We start from the raw sequence: 20,357 nt of genomic DNA, 5'->3' as shown, positions 1-20,357 counted from the left end.
AATCCTGGGCTGGGTGCTCTGCATGGCACTGGGGAGACAGAAATGAACCCTGTCTCACAGGGTCACAAAGGAGTGGGAAGCAGACACGTGCATGGCTGGTTTTAATGCCTGTGACAAGCGCAATGTTCATGTTATAGTCGGGGGATAGGGAACTGGCAAGAATAAGCCCCTAGCCTAGCTGGGGGGTTGGAGTTGGCATGAAGATGCCAGCAAGAAGGAAGCACTTTTTTTTTTTTTTTTTTTTTTTTTTGAGACAGAGTCTTGCTCTGTCATCCAGGCTGGAGTACAGTGGCACAATCTCAGCTCACTGCAACCTCCACCTTCCAGGTTCAAGTGACCTTCCTGCCTCAGCCTCCCTAGTAGCTGGGATCACAGGCGTGTACCACCATGCCTGGCTAATTTTTATATATATATATATATATATATATTTTTTTTTTTTTTTTTAAGTAGAGATGGGGTTTCACCATGTTGGCCAGGCTGGTCTTGAACTCCTGACCTCAGGTGATCCGCCCGCCTCAGCCTCCCAAAGTGCTGGGATTACAAGTGTGAGCCAGCATGCCCGGCTGAAGAAAGCCGGCTGAAGAAAGCACTTCCTGAAGCAAGGTCTACATAACCTGAGAGTGGGTGGTCTGGGAGGAAGCCCGACAAGCAAATGGCTGTCATTGGAATCTAGAGCAAGAGGCAGGCAGTGGAGGTCCCTGTGTGTCACATTCGGAAACCCAGGCTGCACCCTGTCATTGATGGAGAGCTGTAGAAGGTGTGTGGGGAGACGAGGGGTAGGATTGCGTCACTCTGGCAGCTAGGAGGAGGGTGAACACAAGGGCTATGGAGGGGCAAGACCACAGTGTGGTAGAAGTCCAAACAAGGGATGACAAGGACCTGAAGTAGGACATGGTTGGTGGGTTAGAGAGCAGGGCACGGATTAAAGGAACGTTTAAGTCTGATTCCTTTGATAATTCAAGAGACGGAATAGCAGCACTGATGACTGCAGGGATTGCAGGGAGAGTGTGGGAGAGAGCCTGTTCTCCCTGGTTCCCTGATCCCCTGTGACTCTGACTGTCAGAGCCATAATGGACCGCCATTACGTATGCGTCAGGAATGACTCCCAGGCATTGAGTTTGGTGAAGCAGATGGAAGCCAGCATGGAGATGAAAAGAATCTCAAGAAGGCAAAGAGAAGCCAGTGTTCAGGAATCCATAAGCTATGTAAATACAAAGCTGTGGAGGGTGAAGGGGAGGAGATCATGTGGGTGATGCTGGGATGAAAACAGCAGTAGAAATTAGGAATACAGGCTGGTTGCGGTGGCTCACGCTTGTAACCCCAGCACTTTGGGAGGCCGAGGCGGGCAGATCACCTGCAGTCAGGAGTTCGAGACCAGCCTGGCCAACATGGCGAAACCCCGTCTCTACTAAAAATTAGCCAGGCATGGGCCGGGCGTGGTGGCTCACGCCTGTAATCCCAGCACTTTGGGAGGCCGAGGCGGGTGGATCACGAGGTCAGGAGATCGAGACCATCCTGACTAACATGGTGAAATCTTGTCTTTACTAAAAATACAAAAAATTAGCCAGGCATGGTGGCAGTCGCCTGTAATCCCAGCTACTCAGGAGGCTGAGGCAGAAGAATTGCTTGAACCCAGGAGGTGGAGGTTGCAGTTAGCCGAGATTGCACCATTACACTCTAGCTTGGGCAACAGAGCAAGACTCCGTCTCAAAAAAAAAAAAAAAAAAAAAAAAAAAGTCTCAAAAAAATATATAGAAAAGAAAGAAATTGGGAAGACAGATCAACTCTACCAGGGCAAGAGACTGGGAGATGACCAAGGACAAGTCCTTGGTTTCTTCAGCAAGAAAGAGGGACCTCATATGGCAAAATACAATGAAACAGGAAACATGTTGATGGAATCTAGGGCAGAGAAAGTTTCAAAAGTTGAGAACTGGTTAACACATCAAATGTGGGAGAAAGACCCAATCAAATAGGAATGAAAGCTATTCCTTGAATTGAGCATTAGGAAGCCACTGACGCCCTCAGGCAGGGCACTCAGTAGGGTGGTAGAAGGGGCAGCCAGGTGACCAGGTGCCTGCAGGAGGCCCCGCACCCTCTCCTACCTTCCAACCTGTGCACGTGCCTCTGTCTCCTCTGCCCCTCATTTGCAGACCTACTCTGGATCCAGAGGATCTGCCAAGCTTGGCTGCACCTCCCCACCTAACCAGGAAGGATGGAGGATGGGCCCGTGGGGGACAGGTGGGGGGTGCAGAGACCAGACCTTGCTGGGTTTATTAATTCGAGTCCTAATGGGTGTACAGGGACTCCATCTTCTGCATCCAGTACAACATCCGCTCTTTTATGAACGTCAAGCACTGGCCCTGGATGAACCTGTTCTTCAAAATCAAGCCCCTACTGAAGAGTGCAGAGGCCGAGAAGGAGATGGCCACCATGAAGGAAGACTTCGAGAGGACCAAGGAAGAACTGGCCCGATCCGAGGCTCGCCGGAAGGAGCTGGAGGAGAAAATGGTCTCCCTGCTGCAGGAAAAGAATGACCTCCAATTGCAGGTCCAGTCTGTAAGTACCTCCCACTTAAGAATGCAAAACACAGACGCTGGAGGACAGAAAAGGGGGAGGAAGGTTGAGGGCACCATCAGGCATCTATTCAAGAGACAGTGGTGTCACCCAGTGGTTGTATGGAGTATTGCAGCACCACCCTGCTGGTAAAAGGATGCCTGGTCCCGGGCTTCGCCAAAGCAGTGAGTGCCAGAAATTATGTCTGCAAAGAGAATCTGTGCTCTGATTTGTCCCCAACATCACAGAGTTAGATATATTTTGCTGTGGGCATGAGGGATATATATGTGTCATACATATATGCACCACACCTTTTAAAAAACAATACAAATAAAAATAAATAATCAAAATTAACCCAATTCAAAGTGCAAGAGTAATTGTCCATATATGATTTACAGTAATATGTAAAAAGTGCTTTAGGCCAGGCGCGGTGGCTCATGCCTGTAAGCCCAACACTTTGGGAGGCTGAGGTGGGAGGATTGCTTGAGCCCAGGAGTTCAAGACCAGCCTGGGTATCATGGCAAAACCCCATCTCTATAAAAAATAAAAATAAAAAAACCAGCCAGGTGTGGTGGTGCATGTCTCTAGTCCAAGATACTCAGAAGGCTGAGGTGGGAGGATCACCTGAGCCCACTCGGTTGAGGCTGCAGTGAGCTGAGAACATGCCACTGCACTCCAGCCTGGGCAACATAGTGAGACCCCAATCTCAAAAAAAAAAGTACTTTAAATATACATAGTTTTATCAAAGAAATGGGAGGATATAGGCTGGACATGGTGGCTCATGCCTGTAATCCCAGCACTCTGGGAGACCGAGGTGGGTGGATCACAAGGTCAGGAGATCAAGACCATCCTGGCTAACATGGTGAAACTCCGTCTCTACTAAAAATACAAAAAAAAAAAAAAAAAAAAAATTAGCCAGGTGTGGTGGCACACACCGGTAGTCCCAGCTACTCAGGAGGCTGAGCAGGAGAATCACTTGAACCTGGGAGGTGGAGGTTGCAGTGAGCCAAGATCACTCCACTGCACTCCAGCCTGGCGACAGAGCAAGACTCCATCTCAAAAAAAAAAAGAAAAGAAAAGAAATGGGACAGTATAATTGTCTCTTTCACAGAGTGAAGGCATTTATAATTTTCCCTTTTTCATAAACCTCCAAATACTTTTACCTTTTGTTTTTTATGCAGAGCATTTTCCGCTCCCCTTTTCATGTGATTTCCCAACCCCTATAGTGAGTTAACAGGAGTGCTTTCCCAGGCACAGCAGGCAAGAGAACAGTTCTTGGAACCAGATAACTGGGTTTCTATCCCAGATGTTCCACCTGATAGCCGCGTGACCTTGGGCGAGCTACGTATCCTCTTTGTGCTTCCGTTGTCTCGTCTGTAAAATGGGCATAGTCACAGTACTCACCTCATCCAGCTGTTGAAGAATGAACAGTTAATGCGTATAAAATGCCTAGCACACAGCTCATGTTTATAGATGTTCAATAAACATTAGCACACGTACCAGTCTCCTCCCACGCATTACCCTGCAGTATGTGTCTTAAAATACTCTTATACAGGCCGGGCGCGGTGGCTCACGCCTGTAATCCCAGCGCTTTGGGAGGCTGAGGCAGGTGGATCATGAGGTCAAGAGATCGAGACCATCCTGGCCAACATGGTGAAACCCTGTCTCTTCTAAAAATACAGAAATTAGCCGGGTGTGGTGGTGCACACGTGTAGTCCCAGCTACTCAGGAGGCTGAGGCAGGAGAATCACTTGAACCCAGGAGGCGGAGCTTGCAGTGAGCTGAGATTGCGCCACTGCACTCCAGCCTGGGAGACACAGTGAGACTCTGTCTCAAAAAATAAATAAATAAATACTCTTATATGGGAAGATATAGCCTGATTTAGAACAGAAGTAGCTGATGTTGGTCTGTTCAAGAGATTCACTGCAGTATCTTCTAGGACATATGTATTCAATCACGAATTCTTGGGTGTTTTTAATTTTCTGTTCTGTGGTTCAAGAAGACACAGCTAAGGAGACACAGGAAGAACTTTTCCATTGAAAGGACCAGGCCTGGTGGCTCCTGCCTGCGATCCCAACACTTTCAGAAGCCAAGGCAGGAGGATCACTCGAGTTCGGAAGCTCGAGACCAGCCTGGGCAACATAGTGGGACCTTATCTCTAGACCATAAATAAATACATACATTTAAAAACAAATTTAATGGAAGTTAAAAGATAGTAATGTTTTGAAACGATTTTGTCAGCTTCAGAGAACATAGAGTAGATGAGTCATTTTCCAACTGGTGGTAGCAGGAAGAGTGAGATGAACAGCTGTTCAAATGTGGCAAATTTCTTTTTTTTTTTTTTTTTTTTGAGACAGAGTCTCGCTCTGTCACCTAGGCTGGAGTGCTGTGGCCGGATCTCAGCTCACTGCAAGCTCCGCCTCCCGGGTTTACGCCATTCTCCTGCCTCAGCCTCCTGAGTAGCTGGGACTACCGCCACCTTCCCCGGCTAGTTTTTTGTATTTTTTAGTAGAGACGGGGTTTCACCGTGTTAGCCAGGATGGTCTCGATCTCCTGACCTCGTGATCCGCCCATCTCGGCCTCCCAAAGTGCTGGGATTACAGGCTTGAGCCACCGCGCCCAGCCCAAATGTGGCAAATTTCTAGAGGCTTCATTCTTTAAAATGAACTTGTAACTTCATGAACTCCTCTGTTTGAAATTATTATAAGTGAGGCCAGGCATGGGGGCCCACACTTGTAGTCCCAGCACTTTGGGAGGCTGAGGCAGGAGGATCACTTGAGGCTAAAATTTGAGACAAGCCTGGGCAACACATTGAGACCCCATCTGTACACACACACAAAATGAAGCCAGTCATGGTGGCACATACCTTGTAGTTCCAGCTACTTGGGAGGCTGAGGTGGGAGGATCACTTGAGCACAGGAGTGTGAGGCTGCAGTGGGCTGTCTCACACCATTGCACTTCAGCTTTGGCAACAGAGCAAGATCTTGTCTCTAAAGAAATAAATGGACAAATTATTATATGCAAATTTCTATAAGCAATGTCCTTGGTAGTTAAAAACAAACAAAAAAACAGCATGTATACTGGCCAGGTACAGTGACTCACGCCTGTAATCCCAGCACTCTGGGAGACTGAGGCGGAAGGATGACCTGAGGTCAGGAGTTTGAGACCAGCCTGGCCAACATGGTGAAATCCCATCTCTACAAAAATTACAAAGATTAGCCAGGTGTGGTAGAACATGCCTGTAATCCCAGCAACTCGGGACTACAATCGCTGGAACCTGGGAGGCAGAGGTTGCAGTGAGCCAAGATCGCGCCACCACACTCCAGCCTGGGCCACACAGCAAAACTCCATCTAAAAAGAAAAATGTGTTTATGGGTGATATCTAAGTTTATGTACACGTATGTGTGCAGTGTGTGCACATGTGCATGCATGTGTGTGTATGACCCATTTATTGGCTTAGGCGTAGATAATGGGCTTTAAGAGGGTGACACCCTTTCTTTGTAGCATTTTCAAAGAGGCCAATCAAAACATAAAATGACCTGGTTCTTTCAGGAAACGGAAAATCTGATGGATGCTGAGGAACGGTGTGAAGGACTCATCAAAAGCAAGATCCTACTGGAAGCAAAAATCAAGGAGCTGACTGAGAGACTGGAAGAGGAAGAGGACATGAATTCTGAATTGGTTGCCAAGAAGAGGAATCTGGAAGACAAATGCTGCTCTCTCAAGAGAGACATTGATGACCTGGAGCTGACCTTGACGAAAGTTGAAAAGGAGAAGCATGCCACAGAGAACAAGGTGCGCAAACCCAAGGGATTCCCGCAGTGTCTTAACCAGGTTTCTCTCTCTCTCTCTGTAAGGAGGAGAAAGGGTGGCGTAGGAGTCCACTCAATACAACATTGCCCGGAAATGAGAGGCTGGAGTCAAGGAGAAGGGTAGTTAAGTCCCAACAAGTTCTGTCCCCTGCCGTCTTTTCTGTCCCATAGGTTCTCCTCCTCCTCCATCTCCTTCGTCATCTTCTTTCTTTTTTTTTTGTGAGACAGAGTCTTGCTCTGTCACCCAGGCAGATCTCGTTACAGTGGTGCGATCTCAGCTCAATGCAACCTCCGCCTCCCGAGTTCAAGCGATTCTCCTGCCTCAGCCTCCCGAGTAGCTGGGATTACAGGCGCACACCACCATGCCCAGCTAATTTTTTGTATTTTTAGTAGAGATGGGGTTTCACCATGTGGGCCAAGCTGGTCTCGAACTCCTGACCTCAGGTGATCCACCCGCCTCAGCCTCTCAAAGTGCTGGGATTACAGGTGTGAGCCACTGCGCCCGACCCCATAGGCTCTTCTCAAACCTCCCTGACTGTATCACAAACTTCTAGCATTTCTTTGAGAGGAAGGACTGTTTCATATTCTTCTTCATTTCCCATAGCACCAAGCGCAAGGATTCCAAACAAGAAGGCCTACAGGGGCCAGCCAGATAGTGAAGGAGGCAGAAGACTGGGTAACACCAAAGATTGACTGAGAGGAGCGGGTACTGGCAGAACAGAGACTGATGCAGCGTTTGGGAAAGTCATTTGGAATGACTTAGTCGAATTAAGAATCCAGATACCCTATGACTCAGCAATTCTGCTCCTGGGTGTATAGATTGAGGAATTCTTCCACCTTTCTACAAAGCGATATGTCCTAGGGTGTTTGTAGTGGCATTGCTTGTGGGAGACAGCTGGAGGCAGTGCCAGGGTCCACCACGGGGAAAACGGAGAGATAACATATAGTAGATACACACCAGGGAGAACCACGTAGCCATTAGGAACAATGGGTTGTGCACAGCAAATGTCAAACACTGCTAAATGGTGGGAAAATGTAAGAAAATGAAATATAGGGCCGGGCGCGGTGGCTCACGCCTGCAATCCCAGCACTTTGGAAGGCCAAGGGGGGCGGATCATGAAGTCAGGAGATCGAGACCATCCTGGCTAACACGGTGAAACCCCGTCTCTACGAAAAATACAAAAATTATCTGGGCATTGTGGCGGGTGTCTGCATTCCCAGCTACTTGGGAGGCTGAGGCAGGAGAATCACGCAAACCTGGGAGGCAGAGATTGCAGTGAGCTGAGATTGCACCACTGCACTCTAGCCTGGGTGACAGAGTGAGATTCATCTCAAAAAAAAAAAGAAAAGAAAAAGAAAATGAAGTATACAGCATAATAGCATTTATGTGGACAAAAATCATATGCACACAACACAACGACATACATTTCAACAATAATATGTAAAACCACTGACATGATTCACATCATAATGGGTTGCCCATGAGGTGGGCTAAGGGATGTGAGCTGCTGAGCGTAACAGACAATGACAGTTGACACTCAGAGTCAGTGTTGGATAGACTCTGGGAGTAATGGAAAAAGACACTCGGAAGGGCTGGGGACTGTGGCAAACTGAAGAGCTCTTGCCCTGTCCACAGAAGGCAGTGGTGACTCAGCCCCAGCCAACTGTTGTCAGCGGGGAATGGGAATCCAGCATTTTCAGAACTTCTGGTTTTCCATGAGAAGCCAGAAATCCAAGTTTTACGTGAAGTCTCATTTTTTTCAATGTTGATAACATTTAAAAAACTACAGACCGGGCGCGGTGGCTCACGCCTGTAATCCCAGCACTTTGGGAGGCCGAGGCAGGTAGATCACAAGTTCAGGAGATCGAGACCATCCTGGCTAACATGGTGAAACCCCATCTTTACTAAAAATACAAAAATTAGCCAGGTGTGGTGGTGGGCGCCTGTAGTCCCAGCTACTCGGGAGGCTGAGGCAGGAGAATGGCGTGAACCCGGGAGGTGGAGCTTGCAGTAAGCAGAGATTACACCACTGCACTCCAGCCTGGACAACAGAGAGAAATTCCATCTCAAAAACAAAACAAAACAAAACAAGAACAAACAAACAAACAAACAAAAACTACAGTGACATTGTAAATAATAACATTGTAAACTACTATGTGGACTAAAGAAAATATGGCCAGATTCAGCCCATAGATTAGGAGTTAGCAACTTCTGATCTGGAGGCCTGTTGGATGTGGAAAAAGTTTCACTTACTTCCTTCAAGTTCCATGTTGGGTGCCCTCCTCCTGCTTCCTGATAACACAGCACTCCTGTTCTGAATTTTCTTTTCTTTTCTTGCTTTGCTTGCTTTCTTTCTCTTTCTCTCTCTCTCTCTCTTTCCTGCCTTCCTGCCTCCCTCCTTCCCTCCCTCCTTCCTCTCTCTTTCTTTCTTTCTTTCTTTCTTTCTTTCTTTCTTTCTTTCTTTCTTTCTCTTTCTTTCTTTCTTTCTTTTTCTTTCTTTCTTTTCTCTCTCTCTCTCTCTCTCTCTCTCTTTCTTTCTTTCTGATGGAGTCTCACTCTGTCTCCCAGGCTGGAGTGCAGTGGTGTGATCTCTGCTTACTATAAGCTCCGTCTCCCAGGTTCACGCCATCCTCCTGCCTCAGCCTCCCAAGTAGCTGGGACTACAGGTGCCCGCCATCATGCCCGGCTAATTTTTTTGTATTTTTAGTAAAGATGGGGTTTCATAGTGTTAGCCAGGATGGTCTCAATCTCCTGACCTCATGATCTGCCCACCTCGGCCTCCCAAAGTGCAGGGATTACAGGCGTGAGCCACTGCACCCGGCGTGAATTTTCTTGCAGAGCACCTCACGCCTCTCCTCCCCTTCCTGCCTCATTCTAAACCCTATTCAGCCAGCCAGCCTAATAAACACATTTCCACAGACGTGTTATGAGCAAATATAGATTGATGTGTTACCCTTCAGAGGTAGCACATTTGCATTTTAACAGTGCCCTTCCTTATAGAATATACTGCCCTCCTTAAATGAATAATCCTAATGGGAGAATTTGAGGCGCCGTGATAGACTGTTAAGGAAGATAAAGAACTGAGAGTCTGTCAATTCCAGGAGGTAAAAAAAGTAGTAGCCAAAAAGAAAAGGGAAAGAGGAAAAATGAGCAAAGAAGCAATAGCTTTTGTTGATGGAAACTTCTGGCTTAATCGTTTTCCACATTAAATCAGTGTTGATATTGTCCCAGGTAAAGAATCTCTCCGAAGAAATGACAGCACTTGAAGAAAACATTTCCAAATTGACCAAAGAAAAGAAGTCTCTACAGGAGGCCCATCAGCAAACACTGGATGACCTTCAGGTTGAAGAAGATAAAGTCAATGGTCTAATCAAAATAAATGCCAAGCTTGAACAGCAAACAGATGATGTGAGGATATTTTACTACTATGCTTTAGCATTTATCACTTGTGGAAGCACAGACAACAGACGGTCTAACTAGGACGCAGGGCTTGAGAAGTCAGACTCTGGAATCAGCATCCCTAAGTTCAGATCTCAGCCCCATCCTGACCCTGAAGGAGTCTGGGATACTAAGCAAGCTGCTTACCCTTGCAAAGCCTCCATTTGTGCCTTGTGAAATGGTGATGGAAATAGCTCCATCTCAGAGGGTGTTCACAGAAAGCTCAGCACACAGAAGGTGTTCAGTAAAACACAGCCGCTATTATTGCTATCATCGCCATCATCAGTATTATTAGCATCCACCTGTAGGTCCTTTGGGTTCCAAAACCTCCAATCCTGTTGTAATGTTATTAAAGATGAGTTCCATTTGTGGCCACGAAAATTACTATTTCCACTACCATCCCATGACGTTATTATTCTTGATGTAAGAGCCACTTTTGAAGTTTTCAGGTTTTAATCATTATTGTGGCTAGAGATTTTCTAGATAACTTGAATGTTTCTGAGCCCAGGGTAGGTGTGCTCCTCCTCTACGCCCCTGTTTCCTGTTCCCATGTGTGCGTGTGTGTGTGCATACACGCACACACACATACACACACATGAATTCCTTGCCTCCCATGGTTGTGTAATGTTAGCAGGGAATGCGTGATGGTGTAGAGCATAGGCCTTCACAGTGCTGTCCATAGAAGCCCCCATTTGTATTGTCTGTGCAAGGGTGTGCACCCGTGAGTACCATACCCCTCCATGGAACATGGTCTGGGCCAGGCCAAGTGGGAATCAGTTGAGAGAGGCACCAGGAGGTCCATGAAGGATCCAGCCCCACCCTGGGTAGCCTTTTCTGGAAGACAGAAGAGAGGGGAGGTAGGGGACAAGATTTGCTTCCTCCTGGGGCCAGAGGCTTGCAGCCAGCACCCTACAGGAGCCCCAGGAAGCCCCAGGTCACGTGTATGGCTGCGCTGAATGAAAGGAGCAAACGCTTCCCCAGCAGGGGCTTACTTTTCTACCTGTGTGTCTTCTCAGCTTGAGGGTTCCTTAGAGCAGGAAAAGAAACTGCGGGCAGACCTGGAAAGGGCGAAGAGGAAGCTGGAAGGAGATCTGAAAATGTCCCAGGAATCCATTATGGATCTAGAAAATGACAAGCAGCAAATAGAAGAGAAATTAAAAAAGTAGATATTTCTTTTACCACCTCTGTGTCTCAGCCTAAAAGCCAACTTTCATCCCCTCCAAGAGGCTTGTATCTCATGTTCTTTTTTTAAAATCTATTTGCAGGAAGGAGTTTGAAATCAGTCAGTTACAAGCCAAAATAGATGATGAACAAGTCCACAGTTTGCAGTTTCAAAAGAAGATTAAAGAACTGCAGGTAAAACATCAAAACCTTCCCAATCATGACAATCCCTTTGCAAGAGTGCCCCTCCTCACTCCTTCCCCATTGTTTCTTTAGCTGCTTCTTTCCTTCCTCCTGCTAAAGCTAGAGATGATGTCCTGTCCTTTCCTTTCGTTTTTGAAAATAATATTTTAATATGTTCTAAGTAACCCATAAACATACTTCCTTGCAAAGGCTCAAAATAGGCCCAGTAAAGCTAAATATTATTGATAAGGGTGCTTTGACCACCACCCCTAAGCCCAGTGCCCTCACCGTCTTCTCAGAAGTAATGACCAGTTTCAGTGGGATGTGCATCCTTCTGCCTCTTTTGCTATGTGTTTTTGTACACATTTAAGACCCCCCAAAAATATATAGTACACATGCAGAAAAGGTTCTTGTTTCTTTATATTCTTAGCATAAATATCACACTGAGAGTATCACTCTGCAACTTGCTGCTTTTTTTTTGCAATGTGATCTGCAGAGCTATCTATGATAGACGTGGATTGGTGTCTACCTGCTCCATAGACTACTAGAACAAGTCTCCATCACCATCGATTTCTGCATTCCCTTATTCATGGACATTTAGGTTGTTTCCAAGGTTTTTCACCAATGGAATGTTATAATGAATTCTTTTGTTTTTTTTTTTTTCTGAGTCTGAGTCTCTGTCACCCAGGCTGGAGCACAGCGGCGTGATCTCAGCTCACTGCAACCCCCACCTCCCAGGTTCAAGCTGTTCTCCTGCCTCAGCCTCCCGAGTACCCGGGACTACAGGTGGCCTCCACCACACCTGGCTAATTTTTGTATTTTTAGTAGAGGTGGAGTTTCACCATGTCGGCCAGGCTGGTTTCAAACTCCTGACCTCAAATGATCCACCCACCTCGTGCTGCCTACCTGCAATTCCTCAACACCCAGCCCCTCTCAAAGGAGGCTGCCCCCTCCTCCACAATAACATTCCTGATAGAGTGATCCTTTCAGGCTCGCATAGAAGAACTGGAGGAGGAAATTGAAGCAGAACACACACTCAGAGCCAAGATTGAGAAGCAGCGCTCAGATCTGGCCAGGGAACTGGAGGAGATCAGTGAGAGGCTGGAAGAAGCCAGTGGGGCCACTTCAGCCCAGATTGAGATGAACAAGAAGCGGGAGGCTGAGTTCCAGAAAATGCGCAGGGACTTGGAAGAGTCCACCCTGCAGCATGAAGCCACGGCAGCCACCCTGAGGAAGAAGCACGCAGATAGCGTGGCTGAACTTGGGGAGCAGATTGACAACCTGCAGCGGGTGAAGCAGAAGCTGGAGAAGGAGAAGAGTGAGCTGAAGATGGAGATCGATGACATGGCCAGCAACATCGAAGCCATCTCCAAGTCAAAGGTACCTGACTGACCTTTCTGCTCTTGGAGAATGCAAGGCAGCCGGTGGCCACCTGCCCCTGGGCACATGTAATTTGATGCCTCCAAACCACTGCATGTTCTACACCGAAACCCTCTTCCCTATTTCTGCCTGTTTCCAGTTCCTCAAATTCACTCACATCCTTTGTTTTATCTATTTGGGCTGCTGTAACAAAATATTTTAGAGTAGGTAATTTATAAACAACAGAAATTTATTGCTCACAATTTTGGAGGCCGGGAAGTCCAAGATCAAAGTGCCAGCAAATTCGGTGTCTGTTGAAGGTCCGTTCCTCACAGATGGTGCCTTCTCATTGCATCCTCATGTGGTAGAAGGGGTGAACAAGTTTTCTCAGGCCTGTATTATAAGAACACTAATCCCATTCATAAGGGCTCCACCCCCGTGACCTTATCACCTCCCAAAAGCCCCACCCCCAACACCACTGGACTAGAAATTATGAATTTTGGGGAGACACAAACTTTAAGACCAAAGCATCAAGACCACTTGATTCAAGCACAGTTGGATGATCTGGTGCCACTGTTTCGCTCTTGTGCCCCAGGCTGGATCACAGTGGTGCCATCTCAGCTCACTGCAACCTCTCCCTCCCGGGTTCAAGCAATTCTCCTGCCTCAGCCTCCCAAGTAGCTGGGATTACAGGCACACGCCACCACACCCGGCCAATTTTTGTATTTTTGATAGAGATGGGGTTTCACCATGTTGGCCAGGCTGGTCTTGAACTCCTGGCCTCAGGTGATCCACCCACCTCGGCCTCCCAAAGTGCTGGGATTACAGGCATGAGCCACTGTGCCTGGCCGACTGGGGTTCTTTAAAAAAAAAAGTGTACAAACTTATGAAACTTAGGCATGAAAGTTAATACTTATAATGACACAAAAGTGTTGCAGGTTACCTTGAAGACTCAAGTTCTTTTCTCCTGAGGCCTCTTTGGGCCATTTGCCAGAAATGCCTTCTAGAATATATTCTGCTTGGGATGGCTCCTCTTCCCTCAAACCTTCTGCAGCTCCCAGACTCTCTGGGGTCCATGCAAATTGTGGGCCCTGAAGCTTATTTCACAAGCTTCATAGTGAACCCACCTCTGTGCATGACCTCAAAGCAAAGCATTCCTCGTGGAGCATGTGTGCTCCTCGATTTAACACCTGCCCTCCTTGCAGGGTGCTCTGAGCTGTACTAGGAGCTGTTTGGCTGGGCTGGAAGAAGCAGTGGTGACCCTAGAAGTAGGGCTGTGGGCCTCTCACTGAGGGTTTCCCGGAAGGTCAGGGCATCTGTCCAGAAAAGGAAGGGAGATGTGGATCCGAGAACTAGAGTGGTCTGTCTAGCGCCCCCTGCTGCCAGTGTTTAGGGTCTGCGTCCACACTGTCTTGTTTTCCCTTGATTGCTTCTTCACTCCCTGACTGCAGCCTCTGGCTCCGAGTGATGACTCCTTTTCTCCTTCTTTCCTGCTTTCCCATTTGTTTGCCCTTTTTCCCTTTCTTGGTTTTCTTTCTTCCTCTAAGAACTTGGGTCTGTACATGTTCCCCTCCCACACCTCTCTCTCCGCGAGCCAGGCCAGCCTGCAGGGGAAGGTGGGTAGGAAGAGCCTCCAGCATCCCCCACGCACTGTGCCTATAAACAGCCCCCACTCCAGCCTCCCTCTCTCCAGAACTGCCGTGTGCTGCTCTCTGTTCTCAATTTTAACATCCAGGGGAAGCAGCACTTCATGTTTCTTCTTGCAAGTCGCCATCGCTTTTCAACCCTCCCTGCTTTGATTCCTTCATGTTTGTGTGTCATCTTCTCAAAGAGATCCTAAGCTCCTCCAGGACTCCCCTGGAATCAGTATCCTTGCTTCCTCCACTGCCAGCTCATACTTCGCATTCTAAGGAAAAACATATGCTCCATACATTTTATTTTCTATTTTATGGAGCAGCAGGAGGAGAGAAAGGTCAACACACATAAGGGTTTTGAATAAAGTTCACAAAAATACAGGCCAACTGGAGGCTGGGGAGGTGAATCCCTTCATACCACCTCCACCATCGGGAACCTTTTGTGATATTGAATGAAATGCTTAACACTGTCATCTGAATATATTGCTTGCAAATATTCACAGGCTTGTATTGCTTGCAATTATTCACAAATTACTTATATTACAAGAGGATCCCAAGGATCCACTTAAAAGTGGCATCTTCTCAAAGAGTTGTTTACAAATCATTAAATACTTACCTACCAAAAACTTATGTTTCAAGCGATTGGTGATTGAGCTGCATTCACAAATCTGAAATGATTATGATTTTTTTTTTTTTTTTTTTTTTTTTTGAGACAGAGTTTCACTCTTGCTGCCCAGGCTGGAGTGCAATGGCATGATCTCTGCTCACTGTAACCTCCGCCTCCTGGGTTCAAGCGATTCTCCTGCCTCAGTCTCCCGAGTAGCTGGGATTACAGGTGCCTGCCACTATGCCCGGCTAATTTTTGTATTTTTAGTACAGATAGGATTTCACCATGCCGGTCAGGCTGGTGTTAAACTCCTGACCTCAGGGATCCACCCACCTCGGTCTCCTAAAGTGCTGGGATATAGGCGTGAGTCACTGCGCCCAGTCAATTATGATTTTAAACTGACTCTTTTTTTGTTCTGTATTTGTAGTTTCATTTTACCTGACAAGAAGCTAAACGATCACACTGTTCAGTTCAATGCTGGGCACTAGGAATCCATTTTTTTCCCATTCATGGTGACTTTCTGTTTGTTAAAGAGTAACATAGAAAGAACGTGCCGGACGGTAGAAGACCAATTTAGTGAAATCAAAGCCAAGGATGAGCAACAGACACAGCTGATCCATGACCTGAACATGCAGAAAGCAAGACTACAGACCCAGAATGGTGAGAATGGGCAGGGCTCTGAGGTCCAGCTGGGCCATGGGAGAGGGTGGTCGGTAACACTGACGGGGGCCACATCTGTTTGGTAGGGGAGCTGAGCCACCAAGTGGAAGAGAAGGAATCTCTGATTTCACAGCTGACCAAAAGCAAGCAGGCCCTCACCCAGCAGCTGGAGGAGCTTAAGAGGCAAATGGAAGAAGAAACAAAGGTAAAGATACAGAGTCAGACTGAACCTGAGAAACCCGGCTGTATGACCACTTCACCTGTGAAGCTGGTCGGAGCAGTGCTACATCAAGAAACCTGCTGCGGCCGGGCACGGTGGCTCACGCCTGTAATCCCAGCACTTTGGGAGGCTGAGGCGGGTGGATCACGAGGTCAGGAGTTCAAGGCCAGCCTGGCCAAGAGGGTGAAACCCCATCTCTACTAAAAATACAAAAAAAAATTAGCTGGGCGTAGTGGCAGGTGCCTGTAATCCCAGCTACTCAGGAGGCTGAGGCAGAGAATTCCTTGAACCCGGGAGGCGGAGGGTGCAGTGAGCCGAGATCACGCCACTGCACTTCAGCCTAGAAGACAGAGCAAGACTCCGCTAAAAAAAAAAAAAAAAGAAAGAAAAGAAGAAACCTGTTACTTCTCCTGTTTGCCTTGCAGCATGGTGCGAACCTGTCCTTTAAAGTTAGAGGACCTTGGCATTAGATTTCCTTCTTCAGGGATAGAAAACCATACCCATGGTGGTCCATGACCTCTGTCCCCCACAGGGTAGTCTGAGAAACTCCCCTCTCCAGCCAGGGCACCTCCTCCCGATCACTGTACACACTTGACCATTCTGCCCAGCAATTCATTCCGGCCACTTGAAATCCCTTCCTCTTTCTTCATTATTCCTGGTGTGTCACCTCCTATACCACCTGATTTTAAGCTACCCTCCTCCAAAAAGACTCCGTAGTTTTGGGAGCACCCTGGAGACAGTTGCATAAACATGAACATCATCGCCTTCTTGATTTCAAGATCTAGATACTATGTTTATAATATGTGTCTCCCCACAGATCTGTAAACTCATGGAGGGCAAGAATAGTTTGTCCTCACTGTACCTACTTTGCCCAGAAGAGCAGTGCACACAGTAGGTGCTTGGTGCTGCCAATTCGTGTTCAAGTATCAGAATAGAGAACCAAGAGTCCACAAAACTGCATGAATGGAACTCCAAGGTTGCTGTACACTGGCTAAGACTTATAGGGGAATCTTCTGGAATTTTCCCAAGCTCCACCTTTTTCTTCTGAAAAAGGACAAGCGTCATATTTGTCTCCCATCTTTCTGTTCTATGGTGAAGATCTTCAGTAGATGAGGGGGCAGGGGGAAGTGGTGAGAACCCCAGCCTGAACAAGTACTGAGGAGGGCCACTGCAGGAGGAGCGGGCTGTCCTTTGGCCAGGACACAGCAACAGCTGTTTTCCTTCTTAGGCAAAGTTTCCCATTTATTGCCTTTTTTTTTTGAGACGGAGTTTCACTGTTGTTGCCCAGGCTGGAGTGCAATGGCGTGATCTTGGTTCACTGCAACCTCTGCCTCCTGGGTTCAAGCGATTCTCCTGCCTCAGCCTCACAAGTAGCTGGGATTACAGGCATGGGCCACCACGCCCGGCTAATTTTGTGTTTTTGGTAGTGACAGGGTTTCTCCATGTTGGTCAGGCTGGTCTCAAACTCCCGACCTCAGGTGATCCGCCCGTCTCGGCCTTCCAAAGTGCTGGGATTACAGGCATGAGCCACCACGCCTGGCCTATTGCGTTTTTAAAAAGTTGAAAATGTACAAATTACTAAAGTGGGCTGACAGAACTCTCTCTTTGATGGTGGCACCAGAGGGCGTCTTGTGGCCATTATAGTCGGAGCTAAACTGTTGCCCTTCCGAGGGACGAATGCCTCTAGGCATGTCTTCTCTGCCTAGGAGGAGGAAGTCGGGCTGTGGAAACAGCAAAGCTCACATCAGCAGTCCCCAGTGTGGGGACACAGCCCACTGGTGACATCAAAAGATGCTTTCAGGCTTCTCCTGGTCACAGCATTCCGTACCATTGCATCAAGTAGCGAGAAAATTCTTCCCTTTTTAATTGTTCCAAACCTTCTGATTATATCAAGGAAAAGGCCTCAGCGTGAACCATACTTCCTTTAGCATTTGCTTATTTACCCTATTAAGAAATAGAGGGTAGAGCCCAGGCATGGAGTCCCAGCAGGCAACAGTACCTAGCTAGATGTGGTAACATTGCTTTATTTCCATTGCACTTACGGTTACCTTCTGTTTATGGCAAATGTCAGTGGTTTTCCACTTACTGTCCTGTAACAGTTCACTCTTTTGTTAAATATATTTAAATATAATTAAGGAGCCCACTTGAAAAAATTAAATAAACCAGGCGATATGCTGATATGGCAAATTTGGTGAAAACAGCATAGGGATAACTCAAGCTGGGGAAAAGCTATTTAAATGAAAATACCTGAACTTGGAAAAGGGTCAAATGTTTTTGCAATTTGTCACCACTGTCATTCCCAGGCCAAGAACGCCCTGGCACACGCCCTGCAGTCCTCCCGCCACGACTGCGACCTACTGCGGGAACAGTATGAGGAGGAGCAGGAAGCCAAGGCCGAGCTGCAGAGGGCGCTGTCCAAGGCCAACAGTGAGGTTGCTCAGTGGAGGACCAAATACGAGACGGACGCCATCCAGCGCACAGAGGAGCTGGAGGAGGCCAAGTAGGGACTCCAGGGTGGCAATAGCAGGGGGAGCCTGAGGGCACAGGCCAAGGGACCAGGAGTCTTCGTATCTTGAGAGATTGTCTCTTTCCTGCCCATGCCTTTGTGGTTTCTGAAACATTCAGATTGTGCCCCTCATCCTCTGGGGGTCTCCCTGTCCTTCTTCTCGGGAACTGTCCATTCCCCCTAGCTCCCTGGGGGGCTCCTTAGGGACCTGCTTTGCCACCAAGCATTTTGAGACTCTCCCGGTGACACTTGGATCCTCTCCACTCACCAAATCCTAGGTCTTGGTGTCATCAAACATCAATCCCCTCCATGCTATTCATTTCTCTTCCCATCTGACAGTTACCTTCTGAAATATTCCACCTTTGCCAAGGGGGGAAAAATCTGTTTTTTGTATTTCTCTTCCCATCTGACAGTTACCTTCTGAAATATTCCACTTTTGCCAAGGGGGGAAAAAAAATCTGGTTTTCATAGGAAAAAACTGGCCCAGAGGCTCCAGGAAGCAGAGGAGAACACGGAGACGGCGAACTCCAAGTGCGCATCCTTGGAGAAAACCAAGCAGAGGCTGCAGGGAGAGGTGGATGATCTGATGCTGGATCTGGAGCGCTCCCATACCGCCTGTGCCACCCTGGACAAGAAGCAGAGGAACTTTGACAAGGTCCTTCCCCAGCCACTTTCTCTGTGAAGAAGCCATGGGGATGATTCAAGTTGGGGAAATGCTATTTACATGAATATACCTGAATTTGGAAAAGGGTCAAATGCTTTACAGTGGCAGTGGTGAAAACAACAGTTTCACACTTAGATGTGTAAGATATCTGCACATCCTACAAGGCCCCCAGTTGGAGCATCATTTCCCAGTTTGGGGGACTTGAGGTGTCTCTTGACTACTGTGACAGTCCCTCCAAAGGCAATTTTGTTTTCAGTGAAAGCTAATTCAGTTCCATTGAGATCGTAATGTCTGTGAGAACGCAGCAGAGGGCCTGCAGGAATATCACAGTTTGGGGGCCCGGATCTAGAACAGTGCTCCTCCTCTTTCTTCAGTCCCTAAGGATGGAAGAGCAAAACGTTGGCGTTACTGATAGCCCTTGTTTGCATGAACTCTTCTGAGTCACCCCTGCTTTTTGCTTCTCCTATGTCCCTTTGTCATCTCCCAGGTCCTTGCAGAGTGGAAACAAAAGCTGGACGAAAGCCAGGCTGAGTTGGAAGCTGCTCAGAAGGAGTCCAGGTCACTCAGCACCGAACTCTTCAAGATGAGGAACGCCTATGAGGAGGTGGTGGACCAGTTAGAGACACTGAGGCGGGAGAACAAAAATCTACAAGGTGAGCTCTCTCCACCACCGGTGTGTGCTATGTCCCCGTCTCCTCCTGCCAACCCCTTCCCCATTTGGCCACAGCCATCTCCAGACACCTTCTTCCCATTGCCCCACACAATCCTCACCCATCATGCTTCATATTACTCAGTTTGCCCCAAGGTCCAAACCTTTTTAATGTAAGGCACAGCAGGAGCTAAGTCTCATTTTCCAGAACCAAAGGCACAATGGGTTGCTGAGCCCCCTGCTCTGTTAGAGAAGACCCTTCAGTGATTCTGTCTCTAAGTGGCTCTGTATTCTTGGGTATGCCACTGAATCCCTTAGGACCTCAGACTTCCAATCTACAAAGTCAGAAGACCACACCCAGCACTTTCCAAAGCCCCTTCTGGTTCTGCAGACTATGATTCTATGCCTTTTCCCCACAATTGTTTTCTCTGGTCTGCTCTATGACCATTTTGTATACAGTACTTTTGAAGTTTTAAGTTTCTATTCTTCACTTGTGGTTCCTGTCTGCCTAATGCAGGTGAGGTAACACATCCCTGTCTTGCCAACACCTCATCCGAACAGCTACCCTGTATTCTCTCCTATATAAACGTCACGAATGAATCGCCCATCCCTGAATTGCCTGGCAAATGCCTATGCTATAAACTGGAGCCTGTTGAAACAGCCTAAATTGAGCCTGTCCTTTGCAGAAGAGATTTCCGACTTAACTGAGCAGATTGCAGAAACTGGAAAGAATCTTCAGGAAGTGGAAAAGACCAAGAAGCTAGTGGAGCAGGAAAAGTCAGATCTGCAGGTCGCCTTAGAAGAAGTGGAGGTAAGTGTCTGGGATATGATATTCGGAAATTCAGGAGGACCAGGAACTGAAAGAGGCTGCCCGTCACCACCCCATGGGGCCCTTCCTGCCAGGAGGCCC

At 47.6% G+C, this 20,357-nt stretch overlaps 1 protein-coding gene across 1 annotated transcript in view; it reads left to right on the top strand.

The window, feature by feature from the left end:
• The window catches only part of LOC103242382 (myosin-13), a 45,831-nt gene that overhangs the window by 15,436 nt on the left and 10,038 nt on the right, over positions 1-20,357 (top strand). The window contains exons 10-21 of the mRNA XM_073005600.1: positions 2,301-2,556; positions 6,106-6,348; positions 9,598-9,774; positions 10,821-10,966; positions 11,070-11,160; positions 12,139-12,528; positions 15,282-15,408; positions 15,495-15,613; positions 17,932-18,128; positions 18,606-18,789; positions 19,286-19,451; positions 20,134-20,258. Coding sequence (XP_072861701.1) covers positions 2,301-2,556; positions 6,106-6,348; positions 9,598-9,774; positions 10,821-10,966; positions 11,070-11,160; positions 12,139-12,528; positions 15,282-15,408; positions 15,495-15,613; positions 17,932-18,128; positions 18,606-18,789; positions 19,286-19,451; positions 20,134-20,258 — 2,221 coding nt within the window. The remainder of the gene's footprint in view (positions 1-2,300; positions 2,557-6,105; positions 6,349-9,597; positions 9,775-10,820; positions 10,967-11,069; positions 11,161-12,138; positions 12,529-15,281; positions 15,409-15,494; positions 15,614-17,931; positions 18,129-18,605; positions 18,790-19,285; positions 19,452-20,133; positions 20,259-20,357) is intronic.

Source organism: Chlorocebus sabaeus, chromosome 16 (genome assembly GCF_047675955.1).
Source record: "Chlorocebus sabaeus isolate Y175 chromosome 16, mChlSab1.0.hap1, whole genome shotgun sequence".
NCBI classification, from domain to species: Eukaryota; Metazoa; Chordata; class Mammalia; order Primates; family Cercopithecidae; genus Chlorocebus; species Chlorocebus sabaeus.
The sequence above is the reverse complement of the archived record's forward strand: the minus strand, read 5'-3'. Positions and strand labels throughout refer to the sequence as shown.